General features: G+C 35.2%; 1 protein-coding gene across 1 annotated transcript; it reads right to left on the bottom strand.

The window, feature by feature from the left end:
* Positions 1-8,885: 8,885 nt before the first annotated feature.
* On the bottom strand, positions 8,886-10,223 carry LOC108481878 (increased DNA methylation 1-like). The gene has a single exon (XM_017784947.2). It carries the CDS (start codon positions 10,221-10,223, stop codon positions 8,886-8,888), a length of 1,338 nt encoding a protein of 445 aa, XP_017640436.1.
* Between the last annotated feature and the right edge of the window lie 4,176 nt (positions 10,224-14,399).

Below are 14,399 nucleotides of genomic sequence, written 5' to 3'. Positions count from 1 at the left end.
AATACATATGGATGATGAAAATTTATGAGACTACTCTTCTGTTTCTACCGAAAGTTGTTTTGCTTTGTACTCGTATATTTGGAATATATATATTACCCCTATTACAATTGATTTCAGAACATGTGAGCGTTGATTTCTTCTGGTTTTCTCTGAGGAATCATCAAGATCCTTATTATTTTTCTTATGAGTTAGGTTCTCAGACTTCTAGTATGTGTATTCGTTGGCTTGTGATAGCTATGTTTGTTATAGGTGTAATCCTAATTCGATCATGAGAATGTAATGCTTTTGATATCAGAATTCCTCTATTTTTCGTGAAAAGAATTGACCTCGGAAAAAGTAAAAATAGTGAAAGCTCAGGCTCAAACTCTATGAAAATTTTCTTTTTCTCAAGAAAGTCTGATTAAAGTCAGTGAGTTCAATTAGGATATTTTGTTTTCCATGAGTAAATGCAGTTGTGAAGGTTTTGATTAGAATGCTAAAGGAGTTGTAAAAGATTGTATGTTTGAGTTAGTTAATAGCATGAAGAAATGAGTATTTTGATATGCTATTATTTGGTATTTGAAATCGACTCAATTGTTTTCATTTGAATGAGTTGGTCCGTTGTATATTAGTGAAATCGAAAAATAACAGTTGAAAGTGTTATTAATCGAAGCGGTAGTTTTGAGTTCTGTTTAAATTGATTAAAGAATTCCTGATTTTTAAGTGATGCACTATCAAATAGATTGGAATGTGTTCTAAAATAAGAATGTAAAGTGACAGTTTATGCTTTCGAATGGTTAAAATCTCATTAAAAGAGTTGCTAAATGAGTGACTTAGAGTCGACTGCTAGTGTGTCGGTGTTGAGAAATTGATTACTTTGTTTGTTTGATGAATAAAGTCATATTCTCCTTGATTCCAAGAATGTGGAGGATGCAATGTTACAGACAATTTAATGGAAAGCCTTTGTTCATTTTGTAAGTGTTGGCTACATGATCATTCCTATTTAATGGGAGTCTGAATTTAGCTAAAATGTAAAGCTGGAGTGATATCTTCTTTGCAAGACTGAGAACTATCAAAATGTGATGGTGAGTGGCAACTAAACAAGTACAATGTGAGATGACTTCAGATTTGGATTTCTATTATTATTAATACTTTGAGATGGGATTGAATTGTAATTTTGAGGAAAAAGGGGGTGAAAGTGATTCGTGAAAGTTGAAAGCAACTTGAGACAGACATGTGGTATATGGGTTTGAAAATTTAAGATGTTTGAATTCAAGTCGATGATAGAGTAATCATGGAAGTATCCCCTAGAAGAGGACTCTTTGTCGAGATAAGGGAAACTACAAGAATGATACCCTAATCTCTTTTTCGATAAGATTTTCGAGGACAAAAATCCCTAAGAGGGAGAGAATTGTAACATCCTGATTTTGGGCTTAGTCAGAATAGTGGTTCCGGAACCACAAATTTGAGGTCAAAAAATTTATTTTTGATATTATTTTATGTGTTATAGCATGATTTTATAGATATTTGAAAACTTTGGGGAATTAATTTTAGCAGTTGCATGCTTAATTTCGAAAAAGGGACTAAACCGCATAAAGAGTGAAAATTATGTTCTACTAGTCAAAAGTGTTCTGTAGCTAAAGAAATTAGATGTGGAGGTCCTTATTGAGTAATTAGACCACTAATAATGAGTGGTGGGTATACATGGAGACAAAAAAAAAATTAAAATGATCAAAGTTAATGGCTTTAGGTGACTTAATAGGTAGAATAATAGTAAAATAAAAAGAAAATCTATCATCTCCTTACTTCTCTTTCTTCTCCACCGATTCTTACCCAAGGAAATTGTAACGCCCCAAAAATCCTGAAATCCTGAACTTTCTTTGTTTTCGGTTTTGATAAAAATTGTGTTTTATGTTCCTAGCCATGTGATAATTATAGTAGGTCTTAATTAAGTTTTGAGTTCGAACCTAGGAATAAATGAAATTATAGTTTAATTATTAAAAGAATTAGGGTTGGCAAGTAGTTGGCTTTTAAATAAAAATAGGGGAAAAATAGCATCAAAAAGTCTTGTGGAGGAGTGGCTAGGTGATGCCACTTAGGGAGTAGGGAGGTGGCGTTAGTAGCTAGCAAGGAGATCCATGGTTCGAATCCTAGCTTAGTATTTTTAAAAGTTTAATTTTGTCCTTCTAGAAGGATGGAAGTGGCGTGAAGATGCACTCCAAGGGGAGTGTTCAGAAGAGAAAATTAAGGAAAAGATCAAGGGGTTATCAGAGAGAAAACCGAGGAGATGAAAAGGGAGAAGTGATGGAGCCGAATTGGGAATTGGGCATGGAAAATTCAGCTATAAGGGCTATAAATAGGGGTCGAATACAGGGTTGCCAGGCTACTGTCGAAATTCTTCTTCACCTTGTTGCCAGAAACCCCTTTCTCCAAAAGTCGAAAACCCTTTTCTTTTCAATATCCAAAAATCTGAAAACCCTTTTATTTTTCTTTCTTTTCTTCCTGCCTATTTTTATTCTTCTCTACACAATTTTCTTTGTTTTAGTTAGCCGATTTCTTCTTCTACTCTTCTTCTTTAATCTGTACCAAATAAACCTTATTCACTATACTAAGTTTGAAAAGCCAAAAAGCCGAATCACCCAAGGGCTGAATACTCTTTGATTGAATCTAGTGTAAGTGTTGCTCTTCCAATCGGTTTTCTTTGCTAGGTATCAATTATTGTCCCTTACTCTTTCAATCAACTTTGGTAGGGAATTAGTATCGGATCTCGAATCTTAGCTCACTGTCGAATTGCTCTTTAAGTGTTTGCGATTTTGGTAAGTATTCCTCATCCATTGGCTAAGGTTGGCCGAATAGTCATAGTAAGGTAAGGGGACTTGTGTTGGATACGAGTCACCTATTATTCTAGTTTTAATAGTTACGATTGGTGCAGATCTAGGAGTTGATCGTGGTTAGTGAAGGGGTTGTTATACTTATCGCGCAAGGTAAGGTTAAGGTGAGATTTTGGCTTTTCGTAAAGCATTCGATAAGTATGTAAGATTAATCTTTGAGTGATATCGATTGTAGGTTTGGGCTAAAGAGATCGCATCACGCTTGCTTACCAGGTGTGTACATACACTGCACACACAAGTAGATTGACAAGAGCCGAAAGTTTGGCTACGGTAGTCTTGCGAGTGCGCGAACACCCGTAAGGGGGAGACCAATAGGTTTCTTGAGACCCACGGGTGATTTCGTAGACTTGGGTTGTGATTTGACTATACGAGCCAGAATGGGCTAAATGGGCCCATGGGCTGTTGGGCCCATAATAGGCAAAAACTGAATATTGATGCTATGTGATAGGAATTTGTATGTGAGCATGAATATGAATGTGATTGGGCCTAACGGGCCATATAAATGTGATTTGGGCCTAATGGGCCATATGAATGTGAATTTGGCTTAGTGGGCCATAAGAATATGAACGGGCCATATGGGCCATATGAATGAGATTGGGCCCAGTGGGCCATATGCATGTATCTAGGGTATTGGGCCTAGTATATGATGACTACATAAAACTTAATTAATTAATTGAGACCGTGGACAAGTCATAGGGTTAAGGTGTGGCAACGGGTATATGCATGTCTAGGATTGGATCTAGGGAGAGCTTGGTACTTAAGCGGTCTTAATGACCCACCTCCTCTTCTCTGGAATCCTACCTGGTGCATAGTATTCGTTCATCTTAGCTCACGGGACTTGTTAACGGGTCAAGGTAAGTGAAAACCATAATTAAAGGAAAATTATCGAAATGCCCCTAAGGGCAAAAATGACCAAAATACCTCTAGGTGTTGAATGTAAGTTTTGTGGATGTGACATGCATACATCTGATGTTCTGCTTAGGTTGCATATGGGGTGGGAATGATGGTACGAAGGAAGTATATGAGGATCGTATGGTTGCCTGACAATCGTGGATCCACCAACGACTTTTAAATCCCAATATGTAAATGAAGGTAGTTCCGCAACCGGGCTACCATTGGTGTGTGGGCTGGGTGGGTCGATATTTATATCCCCACATAGTGTGATGAGGGACGGAGCTGGTGCGTAGCAGATGGATAATTTGAATGGATTGCATTGCATGTTTGATGTATGATAATTTTTGAATACTTGTTTTCCGTCGAGGGTTGTACACACTGAGTTTGCGAAAACTCACCCCCTCTTTTATTTATTTTTAGGTGATGCTCAATAGACGGTGCGATGTTTGGAGGGACTCTGGGTGGCCAGCTAGCAAGACAAATTTGGACTTTTTTTGAAGCTTATAAGTTTTATTTTATTAAGTATGTTTCAGACCAGATTGTAATAAGGTTTTCATTATGCTATTATTACTTGAAGTATTATTATTTCCATTGTAATTACGAGAAGTTGGACATGGGTTTCCTAAATTATAGTATGTTTTAAACGTTTCCGTAACTTAATTTCTAAATGATAAGTTTTGTTAAATCAAATGCTTAAAACAAGGCTTTCGCAACTGAAAGGTGTGTTTATTAAGGTTTCTTTTGTTTAAGAAGGGTTTTCAATGAAAACACGGTTTTCGCTAAAACACTTCAATATGACACGCCAAATTCGGCCATAACGTCTGGGCCGAATTTGGGGTGTTATAGAAATGGCCATGGAAGCTTGAAAATTTCAGCAACTTTTAACCCTCACAAGTAAGTGATTTTGATGGCCATTTTTGTATTTTTGGAACCTTTGTAGCTTAATCTAGCTAATGAGGGGACTATTTTGCAAAATGGTTGAAAGTATAGGATTTTTCCATGAGAATAATCGTGTTGTTTGCTGCATTTTTATGGAAGAAAATGAATATTGGTTGTTAAATAAACAACTTTTGTTAAATGATTTTCATGAAAACACCTAAAATGGGCCATTTTGTAAAAGTTGTAAAATAGGTGGTAAATGTGTGAAATAATGGAAAATGTAAGCTGCCCTAAACATGAAAAAGGTCCGGCTGTGCATGGGTAGTAAAGAAATTGAACACATTTCATTTTACGAGCCTAGGGGAAAAAGTGCAAATATGACAAACTATAGGGGTAAAAATGTAATTTTACCAAAAAATGTGAAATTGGGCTAATTTGAGTAGCCTGATGAATAAATAAATTAAATGTGTTGTTATAGATTAAGGAAGATGAAAGTCGAAATTAGATCGGGAGAAAAGCAAGATAATCGAGTAATTAACTTATTTCGTCGTTTCATACTGAGGTAAGTTCGTATGTTAATAAGCATTAAATTTGATATGTTTAAATGCTTAATTGATATCATATATTATTTCGTATGTTATTATTAGATCATGAATAATATAAAAATACAAGATCGTATTGAAAGATAAAATTAAAAGAAATGCAGGGTTGAGAATGATCGAATTACGACATGTTATGAATTGACGGTAAAGACCATGGTTGGACCATGGCAATATGTGTAATTGTGTAAGACCATACCTGGGATATAGCATCGGCATGTGATCCCATATAAGACCATGTCTGGAACATGGCATCAGCATCGTTATGTGAGCTAGTGTAAGACCATGTCTGGGACATGGCAACGGCATGAGGCATCGTGTAAGACCGTAGCTTGGGCTATTGGCATTAATATGAGATTTCCATGTAAGACCATGTCTGGGACATGGCATTGGTATGATACATCATGTACGAGTTTTCCTGAGTGTCCTTAGTATCCTAAGAGGTTCAACGGGTAAATCCAAAGATTTTGTCAAAGAAATGACAAGGTACGATCATGTTGAAAGGGTACAGGTATGTATGCAAAATTCATGAGTAATGAACTCGATGTATATGGGACATTTGGTAAGAATGTAAATGGGTAAGTCCTACCCATGAAAATGATCTTGTGATGACCTTGTGATTATAAGTCTATACTTATGATGTATAAATAGGTGGTAAATTTGATTGATGATAATTTTTGAGGCTTTTAGGCCAAATTAAATTGAAACATGATAAGTTTAACTTTTATTGTTGATGTATAGGTTAAATTGGCCAATGAATGGCATGTAAATATTTGATAATGACTAGCTATTGGAATGGCTAGTTAAGGATATGCTTTGGTGTTATGTATGATTAAATGGATTTTAATACAAAGAAATAATGAAAGAGTAAAGTTAGCGGTAAAACAGTTCAGGACAAGAGCAATTGTATAACTTTGAAAAATCACCAAAAATTGTGAAAATTGAATTAGAGGTTGAATAAGAGATTAAATTAAATCTTATTGAGTCTAGCCTCACATAGAAGAAACAACGTAAGAAAAGAATTTCATATTATGAGATGTTTGAATTTTTGTGGGATAGGGTCAGGATGAATTTGAAATCCCCTGTTCTGACTTTGGAAAATCATTAAACATAGTATAAAAATAATTACGAGTTATAATTTATATTTTTTAAATTCTTAATGAATCTATTTTCAATAGAATCAATCAAGAACATCATCCGAGTCCCATACGTGGAGATAATTAATTTTTAGTGAATAAGGGTCGAAACTATTGGATAACAGAATAGGGACGACTTTAAAGAATAAACTGTACTTATTGGCTACACAAAAAATTCTAGAAATTTTATGGTAAGGATATATGTGAGCCTAGTTTTAGGGAAAATTAGTGGAACTTAATTTGGAGTTCTGTAGCTCAAGATATAAATAATTTAGTGACTGTAACCCGCATAAATAGCTTGATATGAACATAAGTGAATAGTGGAACTTTGTGCAATTATGATTGCATTATCTTGAGAATATATTATGAGGATTGTTAAAAGCATGTTAATAAATTTTTTATTATTTACATACCTACTTACTAAGCTATATGCTTACTCTCTCTTCCTTTCCTTTTTCCTATAGTGTCATAGATACTAGCTCGAGTTGGAGGTCATCGGAGATCCTATCACGCTAACAAGCTATTGATGGGTATCAATGATTTTCTACCATTTTAAGTGTATGGCATGTATAGGGATTTGGTTATTGTGTACATGATATTATGAGTTGGCCTAGAATATTGGCCTATGCTAATTGAAGGTCATTGTTGTATAAAGCCATTTAGTGTGGCCAATATTTGCTATGTTATAAGTTTATGATGAAGCATTACATAGATGTGCATTCATGTTTGGGTTGAATGAGTGAACCTATGATAATTATGTGTGGCAAATACTAAATGCGAATGGTTGAGTAAGTTACATGTTATAATTAGTTAAGTGTGTGTGTGGTTGTGCATGTTGAATGTGATTTATAAATAGTGTGTGAATGCCATGGTGTGGTTATTGGGATGCCTAAAAATGCCATGTTGTGTGTTGATAAACTTAGCATGGATGTGCAAGTGTTTTTGGATGGAAAAAGGCTTGGTAAATAGCCTAACTATCATCCATACAGATGGTCACACGGCCTAGCACATGGGCGTGTGACATGGCCGTGCGACCCTAAATGGGTGATGACGTCATAAACAGATAGTTACACAGGAGAGTCCTGAGCCACACAGGCGTGTGTGACCACACGGTCTTCCCACACGGGCGTGTAACTCTCTAAAATATGAAAATTTTCTTAGTGTCTCAAAAGTTTCAAAAGTTCTCGGTTTAGTCCCTAACCACCTCCAATGTTTGTTTTGGGCCTCGTAGACTCATATAAGGGACTTTAAGATAGAAATTAAAAAGTTTTAAATTTGAACGAAATTTTATAACCTGGAAATGTTTGTATGCATGCGTTTGAGTTCGGTAACGCCTCATACCATATTCGACAACGGACGTGGGTTAAAGGTGTTACAATTGAGGAATTTGGGTTTTATTGGGTGGAGAAAAATTATTTTCATAAAATTATTTTTTATAAAATAATCATTTTCAAAAGTTTTGGGTGATTATTTTTAAATTTTTGTGAGTTCAATTCACCAATTTTATAAATTTAATTTAATTTTATATGTATTTGTATTTTTACTATTTCTTTGTTTGACCCCGCCATGGGGTGTATCAAGTATTGTTTTCATTGCAACAACAAAAAAGACAAATATTTCAGTGTGGTTTTGCACATATTATCTTTTGATTTATAAATAATTTACATGTATAAAAAAAAGCCTTAAAACTAAGTGTAAAGCAATCATTAATTCCCAGCTCCTTACCAACGCCATTGACGTTATATTCAGTGCCTTGATATATGAATTAGCAAATAAATTAATTTTATTTATCAATTTTAACTATTTACATTATTTATTTTGAACAAAGTTTGAGGAATTCATATTTTTCACTAAAATTTTACCCATCTTAATATTTAAAGTTTCCTTGTATTAACCCATTAGATATTTAAATAAGACCATGTCAGATTCCTTTTGGAGGTTACTATTAATTATTTGCAAGTCTCATCTACAAGGAAAAATAAAATATTTATAAAATTGCATTAATAAAAAAGGTACATTTATATAATATTACTTGAACAAATATCAAAAACATGTAAATAGCTGATATAGATATATCTAAAACAAGTTTATCATTTCCATACATTTGCTATATCATATAATCCTACAGTTAAACAAATTTAAACATATAAATGCGTTTTTTAAAACACTGGAGAATAATAATTCAAGTTTTTACATTGCAACAAATATTTTTACATTGCAACAAATGAATACACGGTCAAATATTAGTTTAAATATTGAAACTTGATTATAGTACGATTATGAATAATTTTAAATATTATATAAAAAATACATCTAATTTTCTATGTCAACAGTTTTTGGCAAAGGATAGTTCCCTGGAAATCTAGTAAGTTATACCGTAAAAGATTTAATATTTCATCCTTTTCCATGCGAGTAAACCCAAAGCACCTAACCCACGTATCCACCGTGGTAGGCAGTGCAGGCAAAATCAGCTTCTCCACCCCTAATTTCACTAGATTCTTTTCAACTTAATCTACCAAAAGTCGACACAATCCGCGGCGGCGGTGTCTGAAACTGGTGGCGACAAGGGGCATTTCAGCCACCCAGTTACCGTACACCCTCAGAGTGGCCACTGAAACCACATCCTCCTTTTCCTCCACAATCACTCTATAGAATCCTTTGAAATTCAATCGTTTCAGCTTTGAGACTCGGCTGAAAACCACATCTTCGACCACATCTCTTCCCGTCTCATCATTTTTGGTTGGTTCGAAACACTCATGCATAACTTTTAGTGCAACCCTTGACTTACTGTAATTTTCTGCACCATGATGATCAGATTTCAATAATGTCCATGTCACATTGTTTCCCACTGGTATTGGCTTCCCTGTAAGTTTTTGCAGACCATAAAAGACCTTTTTACACTTCTGGCTACATAATAATACCATGTTTTCGTAACTCTTCAAGCTCAAGCAATCCATATGGAACTTAAGCTCACATTGATGACAAGTACGAAAACTTTTCTCCCTTAAATACCCAATGCCACAGATTCCACAGCAGCAGGATGGGCAAAACCAGTTGCCATCGGGAACTTCGTTTAAGCCAAGGCAATTCATGTGGAAAGCTGAAGGGCAATACTCACAGCAAATTAACTCTCCCCCATAGCAACAAATGGAGCACGCTTCATCATTCTCATGTTCAATTGAATTGAACTTCGCAGTTTTAGAATTAGGGTTGTCTACAATAGAAGAACATGTTGAAAGACGAACTTGTCGTTGACAATCGGAAAGTGACCTGCCAGTACCGTCGTCCAAGATTATGTTAGCGGCTGGCTTCCGATTGGTACTCCCAGCATGAACTTCAAAGGCGGTGAGAGCGAAGACCTTGAAACAACAAAGACATTGAATCCCATCACGAGTTATCCGACCTTTTATCAATGGAGTCCCGGTCTTACTACGGTAATACACCTTTTCCAGTATCGAAACAGCCTTGTTATCTATCAGCCAAGAGAGATCAGTTCGAGGCTTACGATCAGAAATTCGATTTTCTTGTTTCTTCACCTTTTTGCTTCTTTTCGGTGATAGCGGTTGAGTCTTTGGACCCAAACACTTTCGTTTTTGAGGTTGCTTGGGTTCCAAGTTTCCCATTGTTCCATCGTCGATGAAGCTTTTGCAAGCCGTTTTCAGTGAATGATAAAGTTTTACGTTGGGGAATTGATACCGCACTTCTTGTTTTCCATTTTCGTGGGCATACCTGAAAACCCGATCCTTAGCCCAAAGATGGCTTTTGGCTTTGGAGTTCTTCGGTCGACCCGAACAACCTTTTTTGTGAACAGCTCCTTCACCTAGTTCACCTTCACCTACAGACATGGCCGCTATATCGTTCAACCGAAATGAAGAAGAAGAAAACCCCACAAGAACTGAAAAAACCAAAAAAAAAAAATAAAAGAACTAAATGGAAAATGAAGAAAGATATAACGACGATTGTATTGTAGTAGTATTACACTCCTTTCCGAAGTGGGGAAGGATTAGGATACAATGAAATTGAAATTAGAGTTATGCCGTTTTAAGGTTTCTAATTTGTTTTAAATTGTCATTACTATAAAATTGTTATTTATCAACTAATTTTTTAAAATAAATGAAAATATTTTTATTTATATATTAGAGCCTTGTTATATTCTCTATAATATATATTTCTTTAAAAAATTGATCATACGTATTTTATTTTTATAAATGAAAAATTAAGCAAAACATTGTGTGTAGTATTTTTTAGGAGGAACCTAAATTTATGGAGTAACATTAAAAAATGAAGGTACATCTAAAACTAGATTGTTTAAAAAAATTAATAATATATTTTTAGTACAATTTTATAAACATATAGTTAAATTTTATTCTCAAGACTTTAAAAGGAACCTTACATTCCTTTTCTTTTGTTTTTTTTATGAGAGAGGGAGAGTAAGAATCTGGAAAAAAAATTGTCTGACAATACTCTCGAGTTTAAACATTAGAAGATAGTTATCTCCTCTCTCCTTCTCTTAGTTTCATACAAGGAAGTAGATTGTGCAACCAACATACATTGTTCTTGAGAGCTAGTTGCTATATAATTGTTAGTTAGATATAACAACTCGTAAAAATAGTAAAATTAGTTTGCCCTACCTTCAAATGCATTTCGTTGCATTTCAAGTTTTCTATGATCTCATGATATAATGAACTTTTGTATTCACAATTATGTCAACAACTTTAAACATAATTGACAGACTTGTAAATACAATTGAATGAGAAAAAATAATAATCTTCCATTTTTTTTGAATCCCTCTATTCAATTTAGCTACTCTTTAGATATCTCCTGACATATCGAATTATACATGATCATTGGTAGCAAACTAAATATAACACCCCTTACTTGTGTCCGAGGTCGGGTTATGATATGAGGCATTACCAAAATTAAACATACATAATCACATAAAATCAACCATAAAATTTTGTAAAAATAAAAAACATTCATACATATATATAGCATCCCTTAAACGGGCTTACGAGGCCCTATACACACATCAAAGATGATTCGGGACTAAACCAGAAACTTTAAAAACTTCTGGGAAAACTTAAAAAATTTCATCATGAAACAGGGTCACACGCCCGTGTGGGTACGCCGTGTGGTCACACACGCCTGTGCGGGTAGGCCGTGTGGTCACACACGCCCGTGTCCTCAGCCCGTGTAACTCTCTGTTTATGACGTCATCACCAAATTAAGGGCACATAGCCAAAGCATGCGCCCATGTCCCAAGGCCATGTCCCTCACACGGCTGAGACACATGACCGTGTCTCAGCCCATGTGACCAATTCGATGTTAAAGTACAAGACGCAGGGGACACACGGCCGGACTACACGCCCATGGTGGTAGACCGTGTGGACACATAATTTTATACATCTCTGTAACACCCCTTACCTGTATTTCGAGCCTAGAACAGGGTGTGTAATACCCCGTACCCGAGACCGTGGCCGGAGTCGAACACGAGGTGCTAACAGACATAATATATTTATTTTCACAGTCCATTTAAAAATTTCCAGACAGCTAGCTAACTGTGTCACTGCCATCTTAAAAATCATATCTTGAGTTCCACAACTCGAAAATCAGTTTTGTGATTTTTCCCTGATAATAGACTCATATATGCATCTACAAATTGTTTTATAGAATTTTTGGTCGGGCCAATTAGAACAGTTTATTAGTTAAAGTCTCCCATGTTACAGGGATCGACTACACTGACCTTCATGCATTACGACTTGGATATCTCCCTGTAAAGGGCTTCAATACTGATACCGTTTCTTTCTATAGAAACTAGACTTAAAGTAGAATCTATACATATATGGCATGACTCCTAATTGTCTCTGGTTAATTTATAATGAATTTCCAAAGTCGGAATAGGGAATCCAGAAACCGTTCTGGCCCTGTTTCACGAAAACCTAAATATCTCTTAACATACAACTCATATGACCGTTTTGTTTCTTCCATATGAAAGTAGATTCATCAAGGTTCATTTACATAATTTATTCACTTTTTAATTCCATTCCTACTATTTTTAGTGATTTTTCACATCCACATCGCTGCTGCTGTCAGCATCTGCCTTTAAGGTAGACTTTACCTATTTCATAGTTTCCATGATTCAATTAGCCCTTTTTGCATACATAGCACAAAGTATAATCATGATTAACCATTCCAATGGCTAATCGTTTCCAAACATTCCCATACCTCTTAGTGATCAACATACAAAATGATTATAGTACTATGCTAAAAACGTATATAAGCCATTTTCGCATGGCTATCCAAATTTGCACAAAATCCATGGGTACATGACCAACAACAAAAAAAGGGTAGTCCTATACATGCCATTTCAAAGTTCAACCAAAATTGTACCAAAGGGGCTTTGATAGTGTGGGAGACTTGACTTCCGAAATCCCGAGTCCGATAGTGACGAGCCAAAATCTATAAAACAGAGAAACAAAGAAGCAGAGTAAGCAATTTATGCTTAGTAAGTTTTGAGCAAGGGATTCCAAGACAACAAAAGCATAGCATTCATATAGCTAAACGAATAATTTCATATGCACAAATTCTCAATATCATACTTACTTCACATTACCAACCCTTATGTTCATACACAAAGATCAACTTAGCCAAAGGTAGGTAGCTCATTTATCGATCGAGCGAATCTGATTTGTGAGGATCAACTAATTCAAGCACACACGAAACATACCTCATCATTTGGGATTTTACAAACGTATTAATTTAAATTTTACAGCAAGATCGCTCATTCCCAAATCAAGCATCTTTGGGGTTTAGCGGATATAACCACTCGCACAAGGCCTTGGTCTTAGCACGGATATGGTCACTAGCATAAATGCCTTCGGACTTAGCCGGATATAGTCGCTAGCACAAATGCCTTCGGATCTTAGTCCGGATGTAGTCGCTAGCACAAAAGCCTTGGGACTTAGCCGGATATCATTCGAGTAACCATGCACATATATCAATAAATCATGACACATTCATATTTCATTTTCATTACCAAAGCTCAAACACAAGACACTTATCACATTTACAATTTCGCTCAATAGCCACATACAAGAGCATGATTTTGATTTACTTAATACATAATCTAACCGAATCATAATTTAAGTTCCATTACTCGAAAACTTACCTCGGATGTTGTCGAACGATTCGATGGCTATTCGACCACTTTTTCCTTCCCTTTATCGGATTTAGTTCCCTTTGTTCTTGAGCTTAATTTAACAAATAAATTGATTTAATCATTTGAGCATCGAAAAGAGGAACTCAAGGTACTTAGCCCACATATATTCATTAGACATTAAAGTCACATATGTACGGAATCATGAATCAAACTCAACACATTAGTTAATACTCTCCTTAGCGAATTTTCTAAGTCAAGATAAAGCCTTCAATATGCTTACCTATGGCGAACAACACATCAACCTATGTACTCATTCATGTGGCCGATTATGCATGTCTATGTTGAGGCCAATTATATACTCAATACCACACACAAATGGCATACCTTTTACTAACTAATGCATTACATATTATAACTCAATACGCATCCATCATGTACTCCATAACCAAACACCATCATATGTAAGTATATACCTTGAGATATTGTATATGTCATACCAATACGTCATGTGCAAACATATATATATTTATATATATATATATATGTGCAAGAGCCGAATCTCAAAGTTGATTAGAACTAAACATGAACATAAATCCAAAACACAAATCTTACCTACCATGCAATAAGCATAAATCATACTTATGGATATACCATGGCCGAATACATCACAACACCATACCATTTCAATTTTGGTCATGGTTAAACAAAGAACTTAATGTCTCACTCAAAAATGCTAAAAAAAAAAATCCAAGAGTCATCAATCCACCATCACATGTATCATTATCAAGCTTCATATTTAGCATGCAATGGCATTAACACAAAATCCACCTTGGCCGAATATCATCCCCATGACATAGCAAAG

This window comes from Gossypium arboreum, chromosome 1 (genome assembly GCF_025698485.1).
Source record: "Gossypium arboreum isolate Shixiya-1 chromosome 1, ASM2569848v2, whole genome shotgun sequence".
NCBI classification, from domain to species: domain Eukaryota; kingdom Viridiplantae; phylum Streptophyta; class Magnoliopsida; order Malvales; family Malvaceae; genus Gossypium; species Gossypium arboreum.
Note: the sequence above shows the minus strand (reverse complement) of the source record. Positions and strands in the feature narration are given on the sequence as shown.

Bases quoted from the DNA above. Each gene is read 5' to 3' on its own strand.
- LOC108481878 (XM_017784947.2), bottom strand. From the start codon at position 10,223: ATGTCTGTAGGTGAAGGTGAACTAGGTGAAGGAGCTGTTCACAAAAAA.